The sequence below is a fragment of the Accipiter gentilis genome, chromosome Z, assembly GCF_929443795.1.
Source record: "Accipiter gentilis chromosome Z, bAccGen1.1, whole genome shotgun sequence".
NCBI classification, from domain to species: Eukaryota; Metazoa; Chordata; class Aves; order Accipitriformes; family Accipitridae; genus Astur; species Astur gentilis.
The window spans coordinates 1,262,497-1,285,521 of NC_064919.1; the positions used below are offsets into that span (position 1 = coordinate 1,262,497).

Consider the following 23,025-nt stretch of genomic DNA (forward strand, 5'->3'; position numbering starts at 1 on the left):
AAACGGCTAAGGTACCATCTTAAATAAAGTGATGGCTTATATAGAAGAGAGCTAGAGGATAAGGCCACAGACTGTGGTTTCTTAAAAATTAAAATATGGTGACATGGATTTTACCAATATCCTTGGCATGCAGATATTGTTAATACACTGACCTCACCATGCTAACTGCATGGGTTAGGCTGTTCCACAAAGGAGAACAAAAATTAGCATGTATGCTACCAAAATGCCCCTAAGAATACCCCAAACTCCTATTTAAATGTAAGATTTGTTAACAGGATGCAATGTCTCAATGTGTACTCAAAGTCCATCCTGTAAAAAAACAAAAGAGTGAAATAACACATTCTAACGATTTCCCTCTGAGTTTACTATAAAATTTGTTTTCCATGTAGTGCACGTCTTCTCTCACACGCCTTAGATGCCACCACAGCTTCTGCGTGAGTGTCCATGCTGCTTCAGTGATGCCCACCACAAACGCACTGAAGGATTTTAATTACTGAGGTAATGTAATCCTCAGGTTTCCCTGAATTACAATCCTGGAGCCTTAAAATCCCACCTGCCCTGCAGCATTTGCGACACTGCAGGGTCATCTCCATTTAACAAGAGGTCCCTGTCAAAAGCTCTTCCTTTTTAAGATGTGAGAGATTACTGATTTGGATTTCTGCTTTCCCAAACATACATGAATGTGAGAAACTTGATATGTTGAAGGCCCCTTGTGTTCAAAATCTGAGTCTGGTAACAGGACTTCTTGAGCTGCCTCCTTCATTTGCTTGACCAAACGATGGAACGGCTGTTGGCAGGAAACTCTCACATTTATGATTTTATAAAGGTATGAAATTCAGCTATCTTTGTATTTATCCCACTTTTGTTCTTCAGCATGACACGTTAGCAACCACATACACACCCTAAACACCAAAGAAACTCCAGACTAATTTTGCTAACACTGAATATCCTCAAGATTCAACTTCACCTCATAGTTGCTCAAACCACCCAGAGGCTGGTGAATAGCCCGTCCGTCAGCACACGGACACTGACCGTCCACACAGTGGGACTGAATACACAAGCCCTGCAGAAGACCCCTGACCACAAGCAGCCAGACGTTCCTCATCCAAGCCCAACGGGAGGAGAGCCCCATGCAGAGATGGCAACTGCCAGAGACAGGGCTTGACGCCGTTTTGAATCCTGAGCCTAACCATGAGTTAGCTCCCGCTTACCACCGAACACCTTCCCTAGGCCAGGAATTAACCCCATCAAGAAGTGCAGGTACACACAGCCAGCCTCCAAAGCTCAGGATTGCCAGGGTTTATTCAGGCTGGGCACAAGACTACGCAAGCACCCGAGCCAATCCCACCATTTCAGGCCATTATAAAGTGTGGGAACCTTGGCAGCATGCTGATTGACGTAGAGGTGGTGGGATGCTTCTGCTGCATGCCAGCTGCCGGAGGACTTAGGTCACCTCTGGTGCTGAGCTCAAGCACTTCTGTGCATTTGTGCTCCGTGCCAGAGTGACCATCCTAAACCCAAGGCTCAGAGGAGCACGGCGTAGAGAGATGCAAGCAGTCCAGAGGCCAGCTTGGTTCTGGCACATCTAGCAGACGCATCTAGCCAGAGCTTGTAAATCCCGCAGGGACTGAGCTACCAAATTTCACAGGCAGCGGGTCAGCACTTGGTTTCCAAAACGTCTTGCAGGATGTGACCATCAGGCTTTTCTGCTGGTTTGGTTACTTCACCTTTAACTAATGCAAACTAGATGAGCGTCATCGCACACCCCAATCCTGTGCTCAGATGGGTAAGAAAAGGTACTGCTGGTGAAAAACCTTCAAATTCTCTGGATTGGTCGGGATTGCTATGCTTGCTGTTCCCAGACAACGCTCACCTTGGAGCTGCAGCAGGATCTTCTCCTTCCCATGCGAGGTTATTTCTTCTGCAGCCAGCCTTCAGACTGTCTGGTTGCAGCCGGGCAGCACAGGTTCTCCCACGAAGACAAAGAAAAGCCTCGCTCATGGTGCTGGTGCAACCACCTCTGTTCTTCTACCTTTACCCTCGCGCACTTTAATCGCGCATTGCATGGGAGATTGGAAGAGGCAGACCAGCAAAGGAAACCCAACCCAGCTGCCACCACACAGAGAAGACCTTAGTCTGAGCTTCTGCCTCCTACCCCCCAACACCACCTACAGCTTTGTTCCCACCTCCCTCCTCATCCTCCAGAAGGAGGGTGTCAAAAAAATCTATACATTAGGTGACCAGAATTCAGAATTATTTGAACAATGGTAGCATTTTGTTGACTGGGGCTCTCCTTAGATCCTGTGTAATAAAGAAACTACCAGCACTGACTAACACTATGCTGACAGGCTAGACAGAAATGCCGCTCAGCAAACATCAGGAACCAAGAGCAAAAGCAGTGCCAGTGTCAGCATTAAGACATTCAATACCACCTCATAAATTCACACAATTCAGAAGATTCTCTTTCCTAAGCCACCGAAAATAACCTGTGCCTGCAAAAGACCATTTAACAGTTGTTTTCCTTTCTTCTTTTTTTTGCTGTGATAACTAATATACACTTCAAGGCCACTACTGGTTGCTTTCTCGCCCTCATCACAGTTTTCAAAACGTTTGAATAATTTTAAAAAAAGGATATTGCCAGTATTCCAATTAAATAACAATTTGACTGTATCTTTCAAACTATCACACGTGCCATCAAAAATGTTATCTGCATAATTCCAAAGATGAGTTCCTCATTATTTGAAATTATGGCAAATTATTACTTTGGGGTCAAGAAGGTACAGGGCAAAAAGGCCAAGAAGAGTAATCTGAACTCTCAAGGATGGAAATGAAGGGCTTTTGGCAAAACAACTAGAGGCCATTTTCTGTACTTTGGATGACATTGTAGCTCGCTGGTGGAACTTGGAAGAGGTGAATAAATTTTTAATCAGAAAAAGCAGAGAAAAAAAGAGCACACCAGAAAAACTGGCAGTAATGTTTTGCCTCTTTTAGCATCAAAAATAAGTATTCCACGTTTGGCATGGGGCAACAAGACTAACCACATCCCGCTATGTCTGCCAGCCAGCAATCACTACACCCGTACTGCTGTTTCTATTTGGCCAAGCTCTAGCACACGATGAAAGAGGCGCATCTTGTTGTTATCATCAGACAGTTCAATCTAAGACTCATGTCTAGAGAAATATAATTAAAATAGGACAGCTGTATGAAGTATTTGTTGGAAAGCTGTATTCAGGAAAAATTTACCCAATAAGCTTTGGCAACCGAGGAGCATGCTGCTTAGAAGATCCAACACTGGCGGAGGGGCATCCCGAGAAAAGATGCTGTTTGGACAACGTTCGGTACTGCGTGCCTGTCCTTCCCGGCCCATAGAATATTTCATCACTGAAAACCAACCAAACTAAGCAAGCCTATTACCAACACGTTTACATTTACTCTACAAGGAAGCGCACAAGCTGGACATTAAGGGAGATCCTAGATCACCATTTTGCACCTCTTGCCACAGATGACAAAATTTACCCTGAGTCCTCTTTAAAGCAGCCTCGGCTTTTCGCAGGGAAGATGATGATCAGCGACTGAAGCGATAAGAATCCACCCAACAAACTGGTTAAAACGCCACCCTTCCAAAATGCATTAAAGCAACAGTGATCTCGCTTTAAAGGAAGTCAGAGAGTTCAGTAAATTGCAAATGAGAACGTGGACCGCGGCAGGAATTCAGTCCAACAGGACTGCGCGCTTACAAACCCCCTTGTGTCCGAGGGGTGAGAGCGTACTTGTACAGGACTGCCCCTGAAAGACAGCCCTTGTTTGGTATCTAAAGCAGATTCCTCTCCATCACTTAAACACGCCCTCGCCTTATAATCTCTCGTCTGGCAGTGACATTGGGCCTTAAAGATTTGGATTTGGTACATCCTGCTACTGTTAAAAGCAAGGCACGGAAGCCTTCAAGAAAAAGTAAGCCGCTTACAGACAACAACAACAACAACTTTTATTATTCTTTCCTTCCCTCGGATTGTTGATTTATCTTCAAACATGAGGATAAAGCACTGTAGTATCAAAATGAAGAAAACAGTTATCCCGATACCACACATTAACACTAAAACATCTTTCCAAAGGTAAATCTTGTTACTGCACTAAAAAGACTGAAAATTAAATTTCTCGAATATAATGTATTAGAAATTCAGTCATTTTTTAGCTTCCAAAAATAGCTTGTACCAAAATCTATGTGAATTATTCATTGATTTATTACTTGTTAGGAAAAAAAAAAAAAAAAAAAAAGAAAGTGAGTGTCTTCTGTTAAAGACAGAAGCCACCATTACTGTGACATTTTTACAAGTGGCAGTCAAACAAGGATTTTTTTCTGTTTCCTTCCAACTTATTTATAGTTTTTAAAAGATCACCATATATTTTAAGGAATCTCTTTCTCAAAAAAAAAAGGGGGGGGGGTGTGGGAGGTGGGACGAGAGTTAAACTGAAGAAAATAGCAAATGTTACTTTAAAAGTTATGCTTTGGTAGTTGCCATGCAGTCACATTGTGATTTCTGTAAAGCTGTTACAAGATAACTATCTCGTACAGTGTCAAAACTAACTTTGAAGGAATAGCTTTCCACAGACAAGTGTTAAAGGTGAAAAAATCCAAAATGCGGCTATTCCAGCTGTGAATCACCCCCTAACTGCAGCTCTATTCCCATACACATCCTGTAACAACATTTTCTACGTAAAATCATCTTTCTGCCTCAGAAAATGAGAATGAAATAAAATTGGAAATCATGTTTCTCCGTTTTTGCTGGTTTAAGAAGATTATTTAAATGCAAGAAGCTTATTATTTTGCAAATTCATTTCATGTGGTTTTCTGGTGCATTTCAGCCATTGATATTGGGGTCCAGGACAGAACGCAGATGAACTTAACAAGTGCTAATATTTTATTAGCAATCTCTAGCATTAACAACTTAGCACAAGTGTGGGTTTTGCAGTTTTTTGTAATTGTTATTAGCTATTGTACATTTAAATTTCAGAAATAACTAATACGTATCTCTTCACAGATACTCGATCGAAAAATGTTTTATTTAACATTTGTGTAATTAGAGATACTATATATGCATAAATGTAAGGATTTTGCTGTAAATAAAAATACAGGGAGGAGATTTGTTCAACAAAATTTGTGTACACAGAGTTGAAATGCATACAGGTAGCATAATTCTTTCTGGAAAGACACAATGAAAGTTTATTTTGAAGCTCTATGTTTATACTACATTTTGTATAAATACTACTGAAATTGTTCTATTAACTATGTGTTTGGGGGGAAGAAAAAAAAAAGCTCTTCAAAAAACTCAATGCTAAAATGTAAATGAGCAAGTACCATGTCTTTCTGGTGGGCTGTAAGATGAGCCATTCCCCACTTTTTCCTGATGTCTCTTTCAGACCACTCCCCTCTCAGTTTTACAAGGGGAAAATAACCTTAGCTTCTGAATTAAAAACATATTTTTAAATCAGTGATGGCTTCATACTTATTGCCCCCAGACTGCCTTGCACCGTTCTTTTCCCCTCTTGTGATGTGTGGTGCCTACAAACACAATACATTCTGCATGAGTCACTGAGAGAAGAGCAATAGTAGTAATTTTAATCACTGTGATAACACATAAAATACCAGTGAAAACATTGTACTATATTGCTGTACTTATTCCACTACTTATAAAGCATACTAGAATATAGAGGACTAACCATATTTTCATCACAAAAAACCTGTATTCTACTGCTTAGAGCAAAAAGCTGAAAAATCATGGTTTTTTAATCAAGAAGCGCATGTGAGGTCAGGATGCTTGTACTATGCAGCTGAATATGGAGGTTCAGCAGTGCCACCTGTATACTAATTTGATTCACCAAGTCATTAGACAACTGTTTTCAACCCTAAGCAATGGTAATATTTATGCTCAGATCACTGGTCCTAATTTTTGCTCACTGAACCATGCTGACATTGGTCAGTAATTAAAACTTAGAATGTTAAGTACTGGGGCAGGTGAAGAGAGTCTGATACTGATTCCTTCATGTCCTTTTGATTTTTCTTCCTTTCCCCTCCTGTCCTTTTTTCTTTTCCTCCATGAGAATTGTTTGAACAGACTGATTTTTCATTCATTCCATACAGAACTGTGTCCTATATGGCATTTCATTTTATTAATAAACTTCAAAATTACAATAAGGGTAAATTTTGGAAAACAAACTGAAAAGAACTTGTTGACTGTCTAAATTTCCCATTTAGACTGGAAGAGCATTTTTTATTCTTCTCTTCATCCTTGAATTACTTGACATTAACAGTAATTTTCATGTTTTCCTTACCACTGATGGTAAGTATACCATTTCAAAATAAAACAACTAACTAGGCATATTAAACCAGCTACCCATTTCCTCTAAAACAGGATAGCCACTTAGATCTCAGTTATTTCCCAGTCTGATTTATCTTGGAAACTTCTGATGAGCCCACTGTGGTCAGTCTCACCAGAAGGAGATGGCAGAAAGCAGATTCAAATCAGGGTGCCTGGAACACTTAATGCTACCATAGCTAAGAACAGAAGTCAGTGATGCTTTCCTGCTTCTCCTTTTAATTTCAAGTGGCACACCCAAAGTTAAAACCAACATAATTACCTATGAGAAAATGAATTACAAATAATGGCTCAGTTACGTTGGTCAACCTTAAAAACATAAAGCCCCACAACTCTATTGCAGCAAATTTCCCAGTGTTTGCAGTGGGAAAGTGCAGAGTTTTTGATACCTGTGCTGTGTTCATACTGCTGTGTGCAATGAAATTCTGCATGGGAATACCTACAATTTCCACAGTAAGGACATTAAAGTTTTTGCTGTGTGACTGTAGGGCATCCAAGCAGCTGTGCTGTCTGGCAAGGGTGCTCCTGACATTATAATCCACCTGCACTGGGAAGCTGTCGTGTTTCCTTCACGTATTTACGTTCTCAGAGAAACTACAGAAAAAGAGCGCTACATCAGAATTAAAAGTTGTTCTTGCAGCTATACCATTTCTGAACTAGTGACAAGGAATTTTTTGTGTGTTTTTCATTTACGTCTATTTTATGTAAGATACAAACTAGAATGGCAACGTAAGAACATCAACCGAGAAATGGTCTCAGTTTTACTGATGAAAAAAATTAGGTATTTGCGAAATCAAAAAGAAGGAAAAGTTTCAATGAAGTTATCCTTAACAACCAATAAATTTTCAGCTTCTTTTACAACACTACAAATAAAGACTACAAAAATGTTCTTTTGAGAAGAATTCAGTTCCCAAAGAGCCTGCTTGCTCCTTCAAAGTCCTACAGATTTTTAGCTTCCCAAAGCAACTCAAGATTAGTCCAGCTTTAAAATAAAAAAAAAAAATAAAAAGGAGGCGGGAAGATTACTTTGAAGGTGCATTCTCTGTGATGATGAATGTGGGACACTAACCAAACCGACTAGGCTTTAAATTAACTAAATATGTTAGACGTAAGTCACTTGCAGGCTTAAAAATAGTTGCCAATGTTAAGTACCACTATCCCATTAATAAAGGAAGTCCCTCCAATTCCAAAGGCAGCCCTATCTTTCTGTCTGTATGAACGCAGTCTCAGGACCAAGTGACTGTGGCTGGATATTAACTGTTTTCCACCCTGTGACAAAGCATTAGGTGGAGAGCAGATAGCTGCCAGGCTTTCCCAGTCTGCATTTATTTCCCTTTTCAGTGTTAGGACACCATGGGCTGAAAACCAGCTACAGCTGCTTCCATTTTGATGCAACGGTGTTTCAGCGCCTCACCAAATACCTGGGAACATTTTCCTGTGCTCCTTCTAATTATTTGAGTCCGCTAGTGAATGATTTTCAAATGTGTATTTCCATACAAGGGAAAGTATTTTTCAGCTTTTGTCCTTCAGAGACTGCACACGTGCGTGTGACAAAAAAAAAATTACATCACTGACACACGTCATAAAAGTGTCATTTGTATTTAAAACCATACTGCGCTTTGACCGTGGAGGCTAAGATATATAGCTAACGTGCAAACTTGTCACTTCAGACCTCAGGGAAAGAGAGATTAAGCAAAGCTTGCCAAAAAAAAAAAAAAAAAAAAAAAAGGATTTTTGCAATCTCACTGTTTTCTTAAGTTGGTAACTTTATGACCTTTTTCCAAAAGGAGGTGATTTTTGAGGTAAATCACAAATCCTTGGGTTCGGTGGCCTACTGGCCACGCTGCTTTCTGCCCCAGAATCTGTAAGAGCGAAAAGAGGAGACAAAAGCACCCTGGGTGCTGGAAACGTCCCCCTCTCCTCTTCCACACATGTAGTCCAACAGTGAAAGAATATTATGAGAGAGGGGGGGAAAAAAAAAAAAATCATAATGAACCCCTCTGATGAGAAACTAATTGGTGCTAAGTACACAACGGCTTACATTTAATCCCGTTAACAACCAGAGGGAGAGAAAAAAGAGCGGTGGCAGCCTCCCAGCTCCAGCCACCCCTCCGGCCGAAGTTGCTGAACGGACACCGACGCTGCCCCGACGCCGACCCCCAGAGGAGGCTTCGCCAGCCCGGCCGGCAGCCCTGGCCCCTTCTTCCAGCCCCCTGGCCCCTTCTTCCAGCCCCCCGGCCCCCTCCAGCAGCGAGGCCGGCGGCCCCCGGCCGGGCAGGCAGGGGCTCGTCCCCGGCTCTGCCTCCCCCCCGTCGGGGGTCGCCGCCCGGAGCGGGGTCGGGACCGCTGGAGCCTCCCCCCACCCGGGGAGGGGGGGCGTGTGTGTGTGGGGGGGGGTGTTCGGGGTTTTTTTGTGATGGTTAAGGAGTTTGTTTCAAAGATACCGAGGCAAAACGCAGCGAAGGATGGGGTCGGGGCCGTCCTTTAATCACTCGGGTTTGGGAGAAGCGATAAGGAAAACGGCGTCGCTCCACCCGGGCGAGGCTACGGGTCGAGAAGAAAAAACAAAAAAAAACAAAAAAAACCCCCAAACAACCAAAAACCCCCAAAACCGCCGCAAAGACCACAAGTCAGTGCCCGGTGCCGGGTTTTTAGGCTTCGTTTTTGACAAAAGGACGTAGCACGAGAACGTCTTAGATAATTGCTTTTTCTATCTGGAAATCTAAAAGTTTCCCAAAGGTGGTTTTTTTTAAAAGAGAAGGGTACATCGAAAATTAAGCAAGGTAAAAACATACATAACCGACGAAATCACTACCACCTTAAAAACGAAAGTCAGCACGGACCGACTTCAGAAGAACAGAGGGAATAATCTGCCTTCCCCATCAACTCACAAAAACTCCGCTGAACGCCTTGCAGGAGGTGTACAACCCAAGACAGACACACACACACACACTAGCTAAATTGTCCCTCTGCTCCGATTGCTGACACTGGTTTCTTAAAGGGATCCCCCTCTTTGCTGCTTTAAATTTTACACCAAAAAAAAAAAAATCATATTTGTTAAAAACCTGACGAGGAAAAACCCCTCCAGCACACGTCCACGTAGCTGTAGTTCTAGAAGTATCGTAAGTACAGTTAAATGATACAGAAATTGCATGCGTCCCAAGGAGCAAGCCTCAGGGAATAGTTTTTTTTTGTTGTTGGGCTATCGCACGCTGAAGCCCATCGCACAGACTTCAGCCATCTCGGGAACGAACGAAGACTGGCATTGCTGCTGCCCCTCTCAGAGGCGTATTTTGGAACATTAAGCTCTGCTCAAAGGTGGCAACTTTTTTCACTTTAGTCTTCTTCGTAAAGCTGCGTGCCAGGTATCCCACACAAACACAACGCGAATGGAAAAGCTGAACCTTCACATACACGTCTATAAATACACATACAAATACATACATGTGCATATGCTTACACGTGTGCGTATGTATGTTCTTCCGCGCGCTCACCGGCAATCCCGAGCCGGCCTTGGCATGGGGGGGAGCCAGCCGCAGCCGGACACCCCCCCCCCCCCCCCCGACTTCGGGGTGGGGGGGAAATCCCCAGACCTCTGCCGCTAAAGTTTTAAACGTACGAGACACAGTTACCGACTTAGTGGCTTACCTTCAGGCAGTGTCTAGACTGGGAAGTAAGTACAACGTTAACGCAATTACTGTCACCGCAGAGGCTGTAAAACACCAAGTGTTTCACTGCCTCCGCTTTAGAAGGGCAGAGAAAACTCTGGTGTTTCACCATGCACAGAGAGTTTCAAAAAGAGACCGAAAAAAGCATCTGGCAGCGCCCCCCGCCTCCCCCCCTCCCGCCCCTCTCACTCTCTCGTTGTTGGGGCTTTAAAGGAGTTTGATGGAGGAAGATTTATCAAGTACTGAGGATGCCTGGCCGGGACCTTGCTGTTTCTGGCACTTCAGGACTCTGAGGAGGGACAAGCACACCTCAAGCGCACCACGATGCGACAACAACAAGGCGCAGATGAATCTACCCACTTTGAGCAAAGAATTGCGACTGTGGCCAAAATCTGCTGCCTCCAATGGGCCTTCGCAGTGTCTGTGAGTATACTCCCTTCACCTACACTTCAAAAAGTGGTCAAATGGAAGAAAAACAACCACCACGTATCAAACCTGACACTGTATAAAGACAGCAAAGGAACCCACAGAATTAGGACCAAAGCAGTGACAAAATACATCTTGGCAGCCAGTTCTGTGCATAAGGTTTTCTACAGTGTGCAGGCTACTGCTCTGTAATTGTAAGCCGTACATCACCATATCCACCACAAGAAGTCCAGCTGAATAGATAGAGCTTTTCTTTTCTTATTTTCTCACTTCTAACGATGTCATTATCGACCAAGACTTACTCAAGATACTTGGCACTGTTGCATACAATGCAAAAGCAGAGACGTCAGCAAGAGTATAAGGGGAAAAACGGACAAACGTCACCACCACCATCATAGAAAGTGAGTAGAGATTGAGCCTGGCAGATGGGAAACCTTCCTGGTGCTAAAAATTTTCACATCAACAGCTTAAAGCTAAATTCCACAACCGCAAAAACTGCCACGTTAATGGGAAATGCCACTGTCAACCAGAAACCCTCAACAGAGGAGTTGGGCAATGGGCTGCTCATACAACCTCCTGCGAGGTCCTGAGCATCACCCTCACCTCTCCTACCTTCCGAGGGCGATGGGCTCCTGCCGGCTCACCAGCACCGCGGAGGGGAGCGGTGTGCTGGCGCGGAGACCTTCTTGGAAGAGCCAGGGCGTTTGTGAGCATCAGGCAACTGGACAGGTTCTGGTGACAAAACCCTCCCTTAATCCAGAGTTTCTCTGGAGATTTGAGGAGTTATTCTGATTTACACGTGGAGGTTGGAAACGGACTCAGCGCTAGAGAGGAAACAATACAGCCAATTAACAAAGTGAAAGCAAGCGCAGGACTGTGCTACGCTTAGAACACACCGGACAGCAGCTCAGGGCTGGGGAACAACGCAAGGTGTGCACCGACACGCGCCGACTTCTTGCCTGCGGACGACACGATTCTTGCCTGGCAAAAGCCGCTGGAGGAGGATCGTTAAATGTGAAATACAGTCACGAAAGGCATACAATACTTATCAGTAAGAATACTGGCAAAACCAGTTCTATATATTGACAGAGTATAAAGACAACCATTATAATCATCCCAGGACTCGTTAGTGTTACCGATATTGAGTGTGTATACCTGCATATGCACAGATATTACAATAATCTACAGATCTATTTCTGTATCTCTGCCAGATTAAAAAAGAAAAGAGCCACCAGATACCAGCTGTCACAAGATTCATGGTCAGTGTGATGGTATCACAGCGTAAGTTTTCCATGCTCTTCACTAAGAAATCTACAAATTACCTAACATGCTGCATGTGTGCCCGTTTTGACCACGCAGCAGTTCAACCCACTTGCAGTTGAAACCTTCACAGCGAATCCTGTCTGTACCGGAAGGAAACGGAGCAAGTTATCTGCAGTGAAAAGGCCCCAATTTCTCTAGAAGTGTGCCACTTACAGCCCTAGGGCTTACAAAATGAAGTATGTGCCATCCTACATTCCTCTGAATGCCACAAAACCACTTCCACGAGGTGCTACCATAAACAGGAAGACACATAATAAAGCATTATCAACATGCCATTTTATTCCTCCTATCAGTCATTCTCCAGACATTTATTCTGCTTTAAAATTTATTACTATAGACTCTTTTTTTCCTGTGCTTATTCCACACACTATCTGCATGACTTACATCCCGTTGTAGCCCTAACCAAACTTTACTTTTTCCCTTTTTAAACCCTTAAGTCCTTTGTCTTCTGTATATTCTCTATTGCATTTTTTAATTACTTAAAAATCTTGAACTTCTCCTTCAGAAGGATTAAATCAGTTTCCCATCAGTGTTCAAAAATTCAATTGCAATATGAGAGTTTTTCCCCACCTGTAAGAAACCCAAAGAAATAGGGACAAGGAAGAAATATCAAACTGATGACAGAAGTGGAAAAAAAATTCCCCTTATAACAATCAACAGAACAGCAAAAAAAAAGTGAAAAAGTCACCCAGAATATATGACCATGTAAGCATGGGCACTCTTGCAGAAAACCTAGTCAGCAATCCAAAGCCATGGGAAATTTAAATTAGAGCTAAGGTCCACAATAGCAGAGAAATCTGTACAGATAAAAGGGCCTGCTCAGGTTGCAGGTATACTTAGTCTAGATCTCTTCAGATTTGCAAAGGAACTTTATTAGTTTTATTAATTTTTTTTTAAATAATCAAGAGATTCGAGTGTATCCACATTACACGGTAAAGAAGATTAAGTTTTTTTCTTTAATCAAAATATCCATATGCATGTGCTGGATCTTCCAAATGGTAGGTGGATTCCCACTGCTTATTACCGCCCCGGGGTGCATTCTGCTATAGTAACTCATGCACAAAACACTCCTACTACATTTAAGTAACGTTAAGGTTCTAGCAAACACAAGAAAAAAAACAACCAAACCCAAATCACAGAAAAAGCCCGAGCATTCAGCAGGGCGCAGTTCTGAGGAATGCAGGCTGATAGAGGGTTTCAGCAATGCATACTCAAACACACAAAAATCGAACTGGGTGACATCAACCTCCACTTCGCACGCAGCTGGCGTGACCCGGCACCACTCCATCAGTTTGTCCTTCCGACGGGGACAAGCGCGCAGCCCCCAGCCCCATGTGCCTGGCTCTGCTCAGGAGGAGGGATGGGACCCGGAGCCACCGGCAGGGCTGCGGTGGGCTCTCGGCGAGCCCCAGCGTTGGACACGGGCACAGCCTGGGCAGGAGGACCATGGACCACATGGACCACGGGCTCCCACCCTCTTCTGGTGAAGCCCCTCCATCCCCAGCTTCGCAGGACGCGACGGGACAGCGTGGTCCCACGTGCGTGGCTTACCAGCCCACACAAACACGCCTCCCCGTACAGGCTACTTCCAAAAAAATATTAATTTTACACCGAGACGTCTTTCCTGCCTGCTTTTCCATCAGCCGTCCCCTCCAGCCGCCCAGTGCCCAGTGCTCGACCTCTCTGGGGGGGGACATGCCGTGCTCCCGGTGGCACGACAGCTTCACCGGGGGGGCCGAAGCGACCCCTCGAAAGGGGACGTTGAGCTGTCGCCAACGTGACACGGCCACAGCCACCGACGTGCAGCGTCCCAGCAGCCTCCCCGGCCTCAAGAAGAGGCAGCAGCGAGTGGGGAAGCAGCAATCTGCATGCAGCAGCGTGCTGTGAGGTGCCATGCAGAACTGGCAAGAAATAAACCCTCGCTTTTGGGGGGGGGAGTTGTGACACTGAAATTTGCACACAGACCACACTAGTAAGTCTTGCTGCTTTTAAAAAATGCTGCACAGACCATTAGGCATTAATAATAAAAGTATTTTAATTGCTAAACTCATTTTCACCAATAAACTGTTTTTACTTTTGAAAGCAACCTTTGCTGAAACTGAATTCAGCAATTACACAACTTGGGCATCCAAAAAGTACAGGGAAGTATGGCTCTTCAAATAGTTTTTCTGCGGCCTAACAAAATGAAAAATTTCTCGTAGACTTTTTCATGGAAAAAGTACGTTCGTGCTACAAATATCAAGACTCTAGAACACAAACATACTAGATCGTGCAAAGGTCGTGTTCAAAACTAGCTGTCAAGGGAAGGGGTAAATTAAAGAAAAGCACAACTTACTGTACTTTTTTGTCATTTTAGAAATAAGCTTACACCTTTTCACTATTTAAAAATACACTGAGGGATTTGAATAATAGCACAGAGAGAAAAAAAATATAGATGAGGTCAGATTTTTTAATAGTTTCTGTAGTACCATCCAGAGTTAAGAGAAAATTAAGTCATACATCTAGAAGAAGCCATTTAAGCCACTGATAGTTAACAAAGGGTATTTCCTTTTTGAGCATGGCTGACAGAGATAAAACAATAAGCTAAATTTATCAGACACTGCTATTTCCATTTTGACTCCATAAGCTGTACTTATTGCTGCTGAAGAGAAAACTCCTTCCTACATTATTTTTTAGGGAAGAGGCAAAAATACAATGCTTTCAAATTACTTTTTTTTTTTAATTTTAGGCCTTTTCTTTTATGACTTCACTCACTAAATGTTCAAATCCTTTTCTTTTTTCCTTTTTTATTTTTCAGATGTACTTTTGTTAGGGTTTCTTTGGCTAAATGAGAGACTTGATTACTCAGGCTAAAAATCAGTGCATAGAAAGACCTCTAAACCTGGAAAAAAAGGTGGCAATGGATGCCAAAATGGAAAGCTGAAAAAACTGCTTTGGAAACACTAACTTGCACTTTATTTTATGGTCACTATTTCTTTTCGTACAGGGCAGTTTTACAGGGCCGTTAGAGCAAAAGTTGACATAAAATCCTGTGCCTCAAGTGAAATGATTTACCCCTTGAATGCTGGCTTCCTTTCGTAACTAGTGTCAACAGAGACGATTAAAAATACTCGTATTTTACAAATTCCAGAAGTCAATCTGTTAGGAAACACAAAAACTACTTCATCTATTCAGATAGCTAGAAGATCACATGACAAACAGATTTAAAAATATCTTGCAACACCCCATAAGCCTCAGCTGAGTTTTGTGCTTTCTGCTGCGAGTCTTCTGCCCTTCGTTTGTCTGAGGTTACCACCAGAGCCAAAGCTACACCAAGTACAGCTTCTACGCCGTCATGGAACAAAATGCTTAAATAAATCACAGTGTCACCCTTGGTACACAGCCTCTTCGTGACCCAGGGCTGGAGCGAGCTCCAGCTAAACAGGCACTGCACCCAAACAGAAGCTGAGTCGGTCCCTGGTCCAGGGGCTGCTGCTGCGGAGGGAAGGACCCCCCGGGACCCCTGAGCAGCAGCCGTGCCGAGCAGCACACATGGGAATCGCTCAGACTATCGCACGCCATGTCACTGTCTGCAAATGTCATGAAAACGCAGCCAGAGCTCTAAGGAGGCTGCGCCAGGGCTTCCGACGAGGCTTACAGGCTGCGGAGCAATGACCACGAAGGGCATTCGAATGAACGCTCTTTACTAGGGCAGACCGATACCCAGTGGCTGGTACTTTCAAGAGCAACTTCTTCTGCCAGAAGTAGTATCTCTAGTGATGCTCTTGTAAAAGCCTCGCTACTGTGTTAACAAGAAAGAAATCAAGAGCGGAGAAGAAAACACCCATTCCCTCTCTGGGAGCTCAGCAGAGTCCATATGTGCTCTTTTATAAAAACTCTGGATTCAAAACCAACCATATGCACCGCACCCCACAAACCTGCCAAGCCCAGAGTGCGATCGCATCAGCCTGTTGTCTCCGAGGAAGGTACTGGGTGGGCAAAGGATGAAACAGGGAGAAGATAAATTGTTTTTTGTACCCCTTAGTGGCCGGACATCAATGCTGCAGCTTTGAAAGCTGTCTTTCCAAAAGCCATGAGGAAAAGAAAAATGCAGAGATTAGGATTGCAGCTATGTGTGGGAGAGGAAATATGTTAAAAGGAAGATTTTAATGAAGGAATGGATGAAAGACTTCCAACTACAGGAGATTAACATTCTTATCATATATACTCTTATTGCAAAGTGGAGGAGAGGGGTGGGAGGGGAGAACCCTCCTTCAAAGACCTGGAAAACCTCCAGCACTAAAAATGAATTCACTGCATTTAGTACATGGTACAGTTTGTAATGATTCTCTTTGCACACTTTCTTCTGGACTCTAAACATTTAAAAAAATCAGGCAAATCATACCAAAGACCTAGATTTGCTAACTACCCATTTTTTAAACACCACATGAAGCAGGTAGGACCCTTTTTGCAAAGTAACGACCAGTAGCAGCGCACACTTTTCCAAACGCCATGCAAGGAAACCCACAGATCATCAGGTGGGGGCAAGTAACACATACAGGTAAGTGGCCGCTGTCTTTCAGCTTGGCTGACCGTCTGTAATTCAAGTGCCTGCTTTGCATCCAAGCCATGTGCAATCTCACCACAGAAAAACAAGTCAGAGTAAGGAAGGACAGAGTTAGTACAGACACAGTAAGTGCTTTCCATGATATCCCTCTATGTGAAACAAGAAAGCCAGCACCCATCTTCATATCCCAATCAGTTAAAGGTTGCCAGTCAGCTGTATGTGCTGAGAAAGCAGCAGACACATGACAAAAAGTTGTATTTTACAGAAATATGGGCACAAACGTGGTTTAGGCAAGCAAAAATAAAAAGTGAAAGGCATCTAAAGCCATTTGCAAAGAGGGCACAAAAGGGAGGAAAACTTTTCAACTGTGTACTGAACAGCAGTGTTTGTGGACCAGCCATAACTTTAAAGATGTCAGCTGAAGACAGAAGGGTACAGGTGACTCCTGATTTACCATCAGGAACCAGAGCTCATGTCCCAAGGCAAAGGGACATCTGGACATCTCTTTTCTGTCACAGCAGACGGTGATGACTGAAGCTAGAAGGCTGTATGGGGAGAAGACGCTGTGCGTTGGAGGCATCAAGAAAGTGTTATTTGTTTATAGAGAATATTAAAAATAATGTTGTTAGAAAAGAGCAGGGCAGGCAAGTAAGATGTAGCGGAGTTAACAGCATGAGGAGATAAGCCTAATTCCTTTCCTTGAGGAGCTACTTCTGACTCCAGTGGAACCTCGGCATCTCTATTTCAGGGACTCAGACGTGAAAACAGATTCATCAAATGACCGACACAGCCGGCTACTCTCATAGTTGGAGAGTTGTTCACATTTTAGCTCCCTTTCTAATGTGAAGCAAACTGGACACTAACCACACCATGACACTGTTATGGTCTATCCCATTTATGCAGTCACAGGCAGTTTTGGCGGAGAATGTGAAAGGCAAGGCTTCACCAGCCACTACACTCCACATCCATCCTTACTGATACTGCAAGCCCTAAAATAGTAATTTACATACTATGCAGTCACCTAAATACTTGATCTCGTTCTTTAGAAACCTTGAAATCAGAACTGTGCATGTCTCAAAACAGTTTAAATGAATTAGCAGAGAATATCTTTGAGAAGATAATTTGCCAACACACGTATTTTTTAAATGCATTTCTTCCCTCGGACTTAAAATTTTTATGTTTATGTTTCAGAAAAGGAGTCCTTTATAGTCTATAGAACTGGAGATACAATGCTGCATAAGCTCCATAAACAATTATGGTTACTTTACATTAGGAAGATTTATGGCTATGTTCCCTAAAACTATTTTGATGCTCTTTCGGCTTTTCATTACACACACACACGTACATACAGCACCGATTTACTTTAAGGCTGTGTCTTTGCATCCCCATGACGAAAGACATTAAAAACACAGCAGGGGAACCAAACTTTTTGCACGCCGGAGCTACCTGAATAACATTCACTGGAATTTGGGACATGGTCGAGAACCAGGGGTTTGAATGGAGCCCAGCCCGGCAGTACCCTCTCCGACTCAGGTGCGTGCCTGCATCGGAGCCAGCAACGAGGCATGGACCTCTGCTCTGCCCATTGCATACAGCAGAGTCAAACGGATCATCACTAACTTGATCGTGGTCAGAAGAAATGCACAAAGGTTAAGGCTTTCTGGAAAGTCATACATATGTAGAAAGGCAACAGCTAAAACGAAGAGAGAGATGTGCGTGTACAAGTAGCACCTGCTCCCAAACAGCTGTGGGCGTCTGACGCGTGTTCCATACATCCCACATCTCCAGGCACGAGGCTGCTGTTGGCAAAACGACTACTGATGTGAGGCAAGTCACAAAAAAGGGGTTTTGAGGAGCTTCTGACCTAACTTTGAGAATAAACATCAGAGTAGGGGAAGAACAGTTATATTTTTGAGCCTCTTGTGTGGCTGTCTGTGAGGTCCCATTTGAGCATCTCAAAAAATCTTTACATCACCTACATTAAATGAAACCATTTTAGTCCTGAACAGTACAACAAGTTTATACACCGCAGGAAACTTCTCCTCCCGTTACCTGCTTTGAATGTGGCTTGCTTATTGTCAACATCTATGAGTATATAAACAAATCAGAAACATTATTACATTCATTACAAAAACATACCATAAGTTAGCAAAACTGTCTCCTGATATTAACCTCCTGTATTAAATTTTAAAAGCCTCTCCTGGTTAGCACTGGCACACCTTCACTATAATAGCACAAAGAATGAATTTTCATTTTCGTGTTACACCTAGTAAGCGTAATCACTCCGATAAATTAGTTACAGAATGTTTCCCAAAATGTGTATATGTAACTTTGAAATATGCTTAAAGTCTCAAGCACTATTTGAACATTTTTCTATCTTCTGTTTTTTGGGGTAATCTTTAGCGCTACTATCAGCAATTTTGGTACCTAAATCCAAAGAGATACACAGAATAAACAGAACAAAAGAAACCTAACTCCAGGTCATTTGCCTACCCAGCAGTTATAAGAAAAATAGACACTACTCAGAAAATGTATTAACTGTGCTATGCACAAACTGTATTGCTGTTACAGCAGTCACCACAGGGCACCAAACATTTGGTCCCCAAGAGGCAAGAGTAATTTAAGAAAAAGACAAGCCAATTAGCTCTAGTTTCAAAGAAAAGGACAGGATATGAAAATACAAAAAGAAAGATATTAATGAAATTTAGCAATGTCAAGTTGAATCTTAAAAACTGCATTTTAAAACATTTACAGGGAGAAAAAAATTACATAAATTCCAAATATAATGTGGCTGTGTGGGGCTCTGGCATGGCAACTGAATGCTCTGCCACTCTTCTGGCATTGCACTGGGAATAGGGAAAGCATTTCTTAAATCTCTGAAGCTTGGGCAAGCACACTGGAGTCTTTAATCAACCATCTGAAATCGAGTGCACACTATGGACTATTTAGCAATGGACTATGGATAGCTATGCAAAAACATACACAGGAACAACTCTAAGCAAAAAGTTAGTTATTGAACATTTACGGACAACATTTATGGGCAAGAAACAGGTGTCGGCAAAGACAATTTCTCAGCTTTCCCCTCTCAAACAGCTTAGGAGCAGCATGTGAACAGCAGCACTGTTTACACAGCCACCCTCAGGAAAAACTTTACTAGTGTCAGCCTGCAGGTCAGCGCTGCAGAACGTTTCATTTCCCTGCACCCAAACCCACCTCATTTACATGTGCACCAAGTAAAATTATGGTATACTTTTTTGTTTTAAATTTAAAAAGTCTTGCAAAGGTGCCTAGTGCTGCAGCTGATCTGGCTAGCCTTGCCACTGAAGCAGCCTTTCTTCAGGTTCTGTTTTCTCTCAGACTGGCAGGGGACGCTGTTTCTGGAAATGATCTTTCTGCATCGGGAAACCAGTGGGCAAGAAAAAAGCATGGCTGATCGTCCAACACGGTTTTGGTTGCTGGTGACAAGGTATGCATTACATACCATGATTATTACAAACAGATATCCAAAATCTGTTGCGCTAACCATCACATTTACTAACTTTCTGCACTGTAATGTGGAAGAGTATTATGCAAAATACCAAAATATTAAATTTTAGTCTTAGCAGTTGGGAATCTCTCTGAATTATTCAATGCAGAACCCATACAAGAAGTTACAGTAAATTTTAGATCAACAGCCCAAACTGCCAGACTCCTGAAGGAGTGGTTACAGAACCTGTTTCAGGAAAGGGAACTAGCTCAGATCTCCCCTCCCTTCCTTGCCCTCTCCTGTTACAGTTCATCCCTTTTCTGAGTTGTAACTTCACTGGTCCAGCATACAGCAAAGCCGTAACAAGCACTGTTCTCTGCACTGCTGAGGGGCAATGAGGCAAGGCAGACAGGGGCAGCGGGGCAGAAACCTCATCACATGAAAAGAGAAATGACACTGCTCCTGGGGTTCTGAGCACTGACTACTTTCCTACCCTGCAGCGTGTTTCAGCAAACTTTTTACCGTTATGCAGTTCCTACGTCCGATTTTCTTTACGTCTCTAGTCCTCAAACTGTTTTTTTTTCTACTTACTTTGTTTACAACAAGAAACCGTTGTATTCCCTCTTTATTTCGCCACCCTTTCACCCTGCCCCTGCCCGCCCCCACTTCTTATATGCTCTTAGAAATACAAAATATACAGGAAAGTTGGAAAGTTCACAACATGAATCACTCTGATACTACTTCTAAATTTCTGCCAGCAAAAATACTGTCTTTCCATATATGACACTACTGAAATAACAGTATTGAAATGGTATAAATAAATGGCTAGCTATTTCCTTCATCATAGCTTTGCAGCCATCATTATGCGCTCCAATTTGCTTTCTGTTTAACTTTTTTTTCAAACACTGACATCAGTATCCTTGCAGACAAATGCTCCCACATACAGAAGAATAAACGATTAAAAACAGTACTAACCTTCGCTGACCGGACTTCCACAGCCTTCAATGTTCAACATTATATCTTCATCTCTGTCGTCTGCACCAGCTCCCAAAAGCATCCAACTCTCGACATTATCACTGTCAGATATCAAGCTCTCCTGCTCTGAGCTATCTATTACCAACACATCTTGGATGGCATGAGCTCCAGCAGAACTAACTGGGTTAAGCTTCCCACTAGCACTTTTCTTTTGCTTTGAAATGTCTGTGCCTGATCCAGCAGGATACAGGAAATTACGTGCAGCAGCTTCAGCATCATTTGGCGTGGAAGATCCTGGATCGATACGTGTTTTACCTTGAGCTAAAGAGCCCGTTGACTTCTTTGCTTTGCTTTTGTAAACGCTGTCTTCATCCGGTGTATCAGACAAGACGATGATCTCAGGGTCCTCTGAAAGCTGAGCACCATGATCAATGAACCCAGTGATTTTCTTGTCTTCACACCGTTTCTCAGGTAGAACTGAACTATGAGCCGTGACTCCTGCAACATCAGCTTCTTCATCCATTTCCAGCGTGCTGATTTCTCCAAGATTTTGGGAATAGTGGATCTGGCTGTAGAGATGAAATTCCACCTCACTATCAACAGCCTCTTCACTGGATGACTCCTCATGATAAAGTTCATCTTCATACACTTCAGTATCCTCAGCGTCTTCATATCCAGCAAACATTTTGGAAAGTGAATAGTCTGTATCTACAAAAAACCAAAAGGTTATATCAGAATGGTCATGAATGTATGCCCAAAACCATCTTTCCAATGATACTTTTGGCCTTTCTGAAATTGCTAAGGTTAGTCATAGAGCTCTGTGTACAGAAGATAAAACTGAGCAGGCTTAACAGCTACAACAATCAAAGCTCACATCTGTAATAGCAAAAGCTACTCAAGGGTGCATCTGCAACCTTAACTACTACTTTAACCTCAACTACTTTGGCTTCTGAAAAGTTGCACTTAATGTGCTCTCAGCTTCCACAGCTCCTCTTCATCCTCGGTTCAAACCCAGGGTACCTGCATGGATCGGGAACCAAATGAGTATCTGAATCCGAGTTTTGATCATTCCACCAACTAGTATTAATTCTGGGTACTGTGCAACTTGTTTTACTAAGTAACATCTTACATACATACCTGAAAGAGCAAAGAAGGAACACTCAGCACTATTTGATAGAAGTTACTTGGAGCCTATCTACACCTGGGCTGCAGAGTCACCTGAACTGGCACTTCAGAATTAGAATCACAGAACGGTTTGGATTGGAAGGGACCTTAAAGATCACCTAGTTCCATCTCCCCTGCTGTGGAATTTAACCTTATGATGAGAAGCCCCAGAGCTATGATACAGAAGCACCCAGACATGCTCTGCACACACTCAGGTCTAAAGGCAGCATAAAAAAAAGAATACTAAAGGTAATACACAAATCTGCAGCCTTCAGACAAACTAGCATGTTGCATTGTCCCATCAGGACTTACGAACTGAGTTAGAATGCCACGAAAATGCAACTACAATGCTCTTGGACCTGAGGAAGACATGCCTGCGAAGAGTGTCTGCCCAGCTCACCGTTAGCTATGACATCTCTGTGCTGCTACCAGTTTAGCAGTAATTACCTACAACCTTTAACAGCCATTTTGGTGGTTCTGGGACTAAAGCCCCAATTTCCCTTCTCATGTACTCAGCAATACTGTTTTTTAAACAAATAGGCTATACAAGCTGGCTGATGGGACAAAGTGTACCCCAGTGGGCTGGGGGCCCACTGCCTGGAAAGCAGGTTTGCAAAAAAGGACCTGGGGATGCGATGAGTTGACTATAAGCCAATACACTTCTGGGACAAAAATCATCCTGTGCTCCTGAAAAACATCACCAGCAGGGTGAGGGACGTTATCCTTCCGCCCCGGTCAGCACTCATGTGGAGCGCTGTGTACAGCTCTGGGTTCTCCAGTACTATTTAAGATGGACATAGTGGAGCGAGTGCGGTGAAGGGCCACCAAAATGATTAAGGGATTGGGGCATCTGTCATATGAGGCCAGGCTGAGACAGCTGGGACTGTTCATCCTCAAGAGAAGGAGGCTCAGGGGGATCTTATCAATGTACATAAATACATGGGGGGGGGGGGGGCAGTAAATAAGACAGATCCAGGCTCTTCCAAGTAGTGTCCAGAAACATGACGAGGAGCAACAGACACAAAAGATAAAATACAGGAAATTCCACTTAAACATAAGAAAAAACCCTTTTTTACTCTGTTG

The 23,025-nt window shown here is 43.1% G+C and overlaps 1 protein-coding gene across 2 annotated transcripts in view; it reads right to left on the reverse strand.

The window, feature by feature from the left end:
* The window catches only part of ZCCHC7 (zinc finger CCHC-type containing 7), a 122,882-nt gene that overhangs the window by 94,131 nt on the left and 5,726 nt on the right, over nt 1-23,025 (reverse strand). For both annotated transcript variants that reach the window (XM_049795807.1, XM_049795808.1), the window contains one exon: nt 20,779-21,486. In XM_049795807.1, coding sequence (XP_049651764.1) covers nt 20,779-21,463 — 685 coding nt within the window. In that variant the 5' untranslated portion in view covers nt 21,464-21,486. The remainder of the gene's footprint in view (nt 1-20,778; nt 21,487-23,025) is intronic.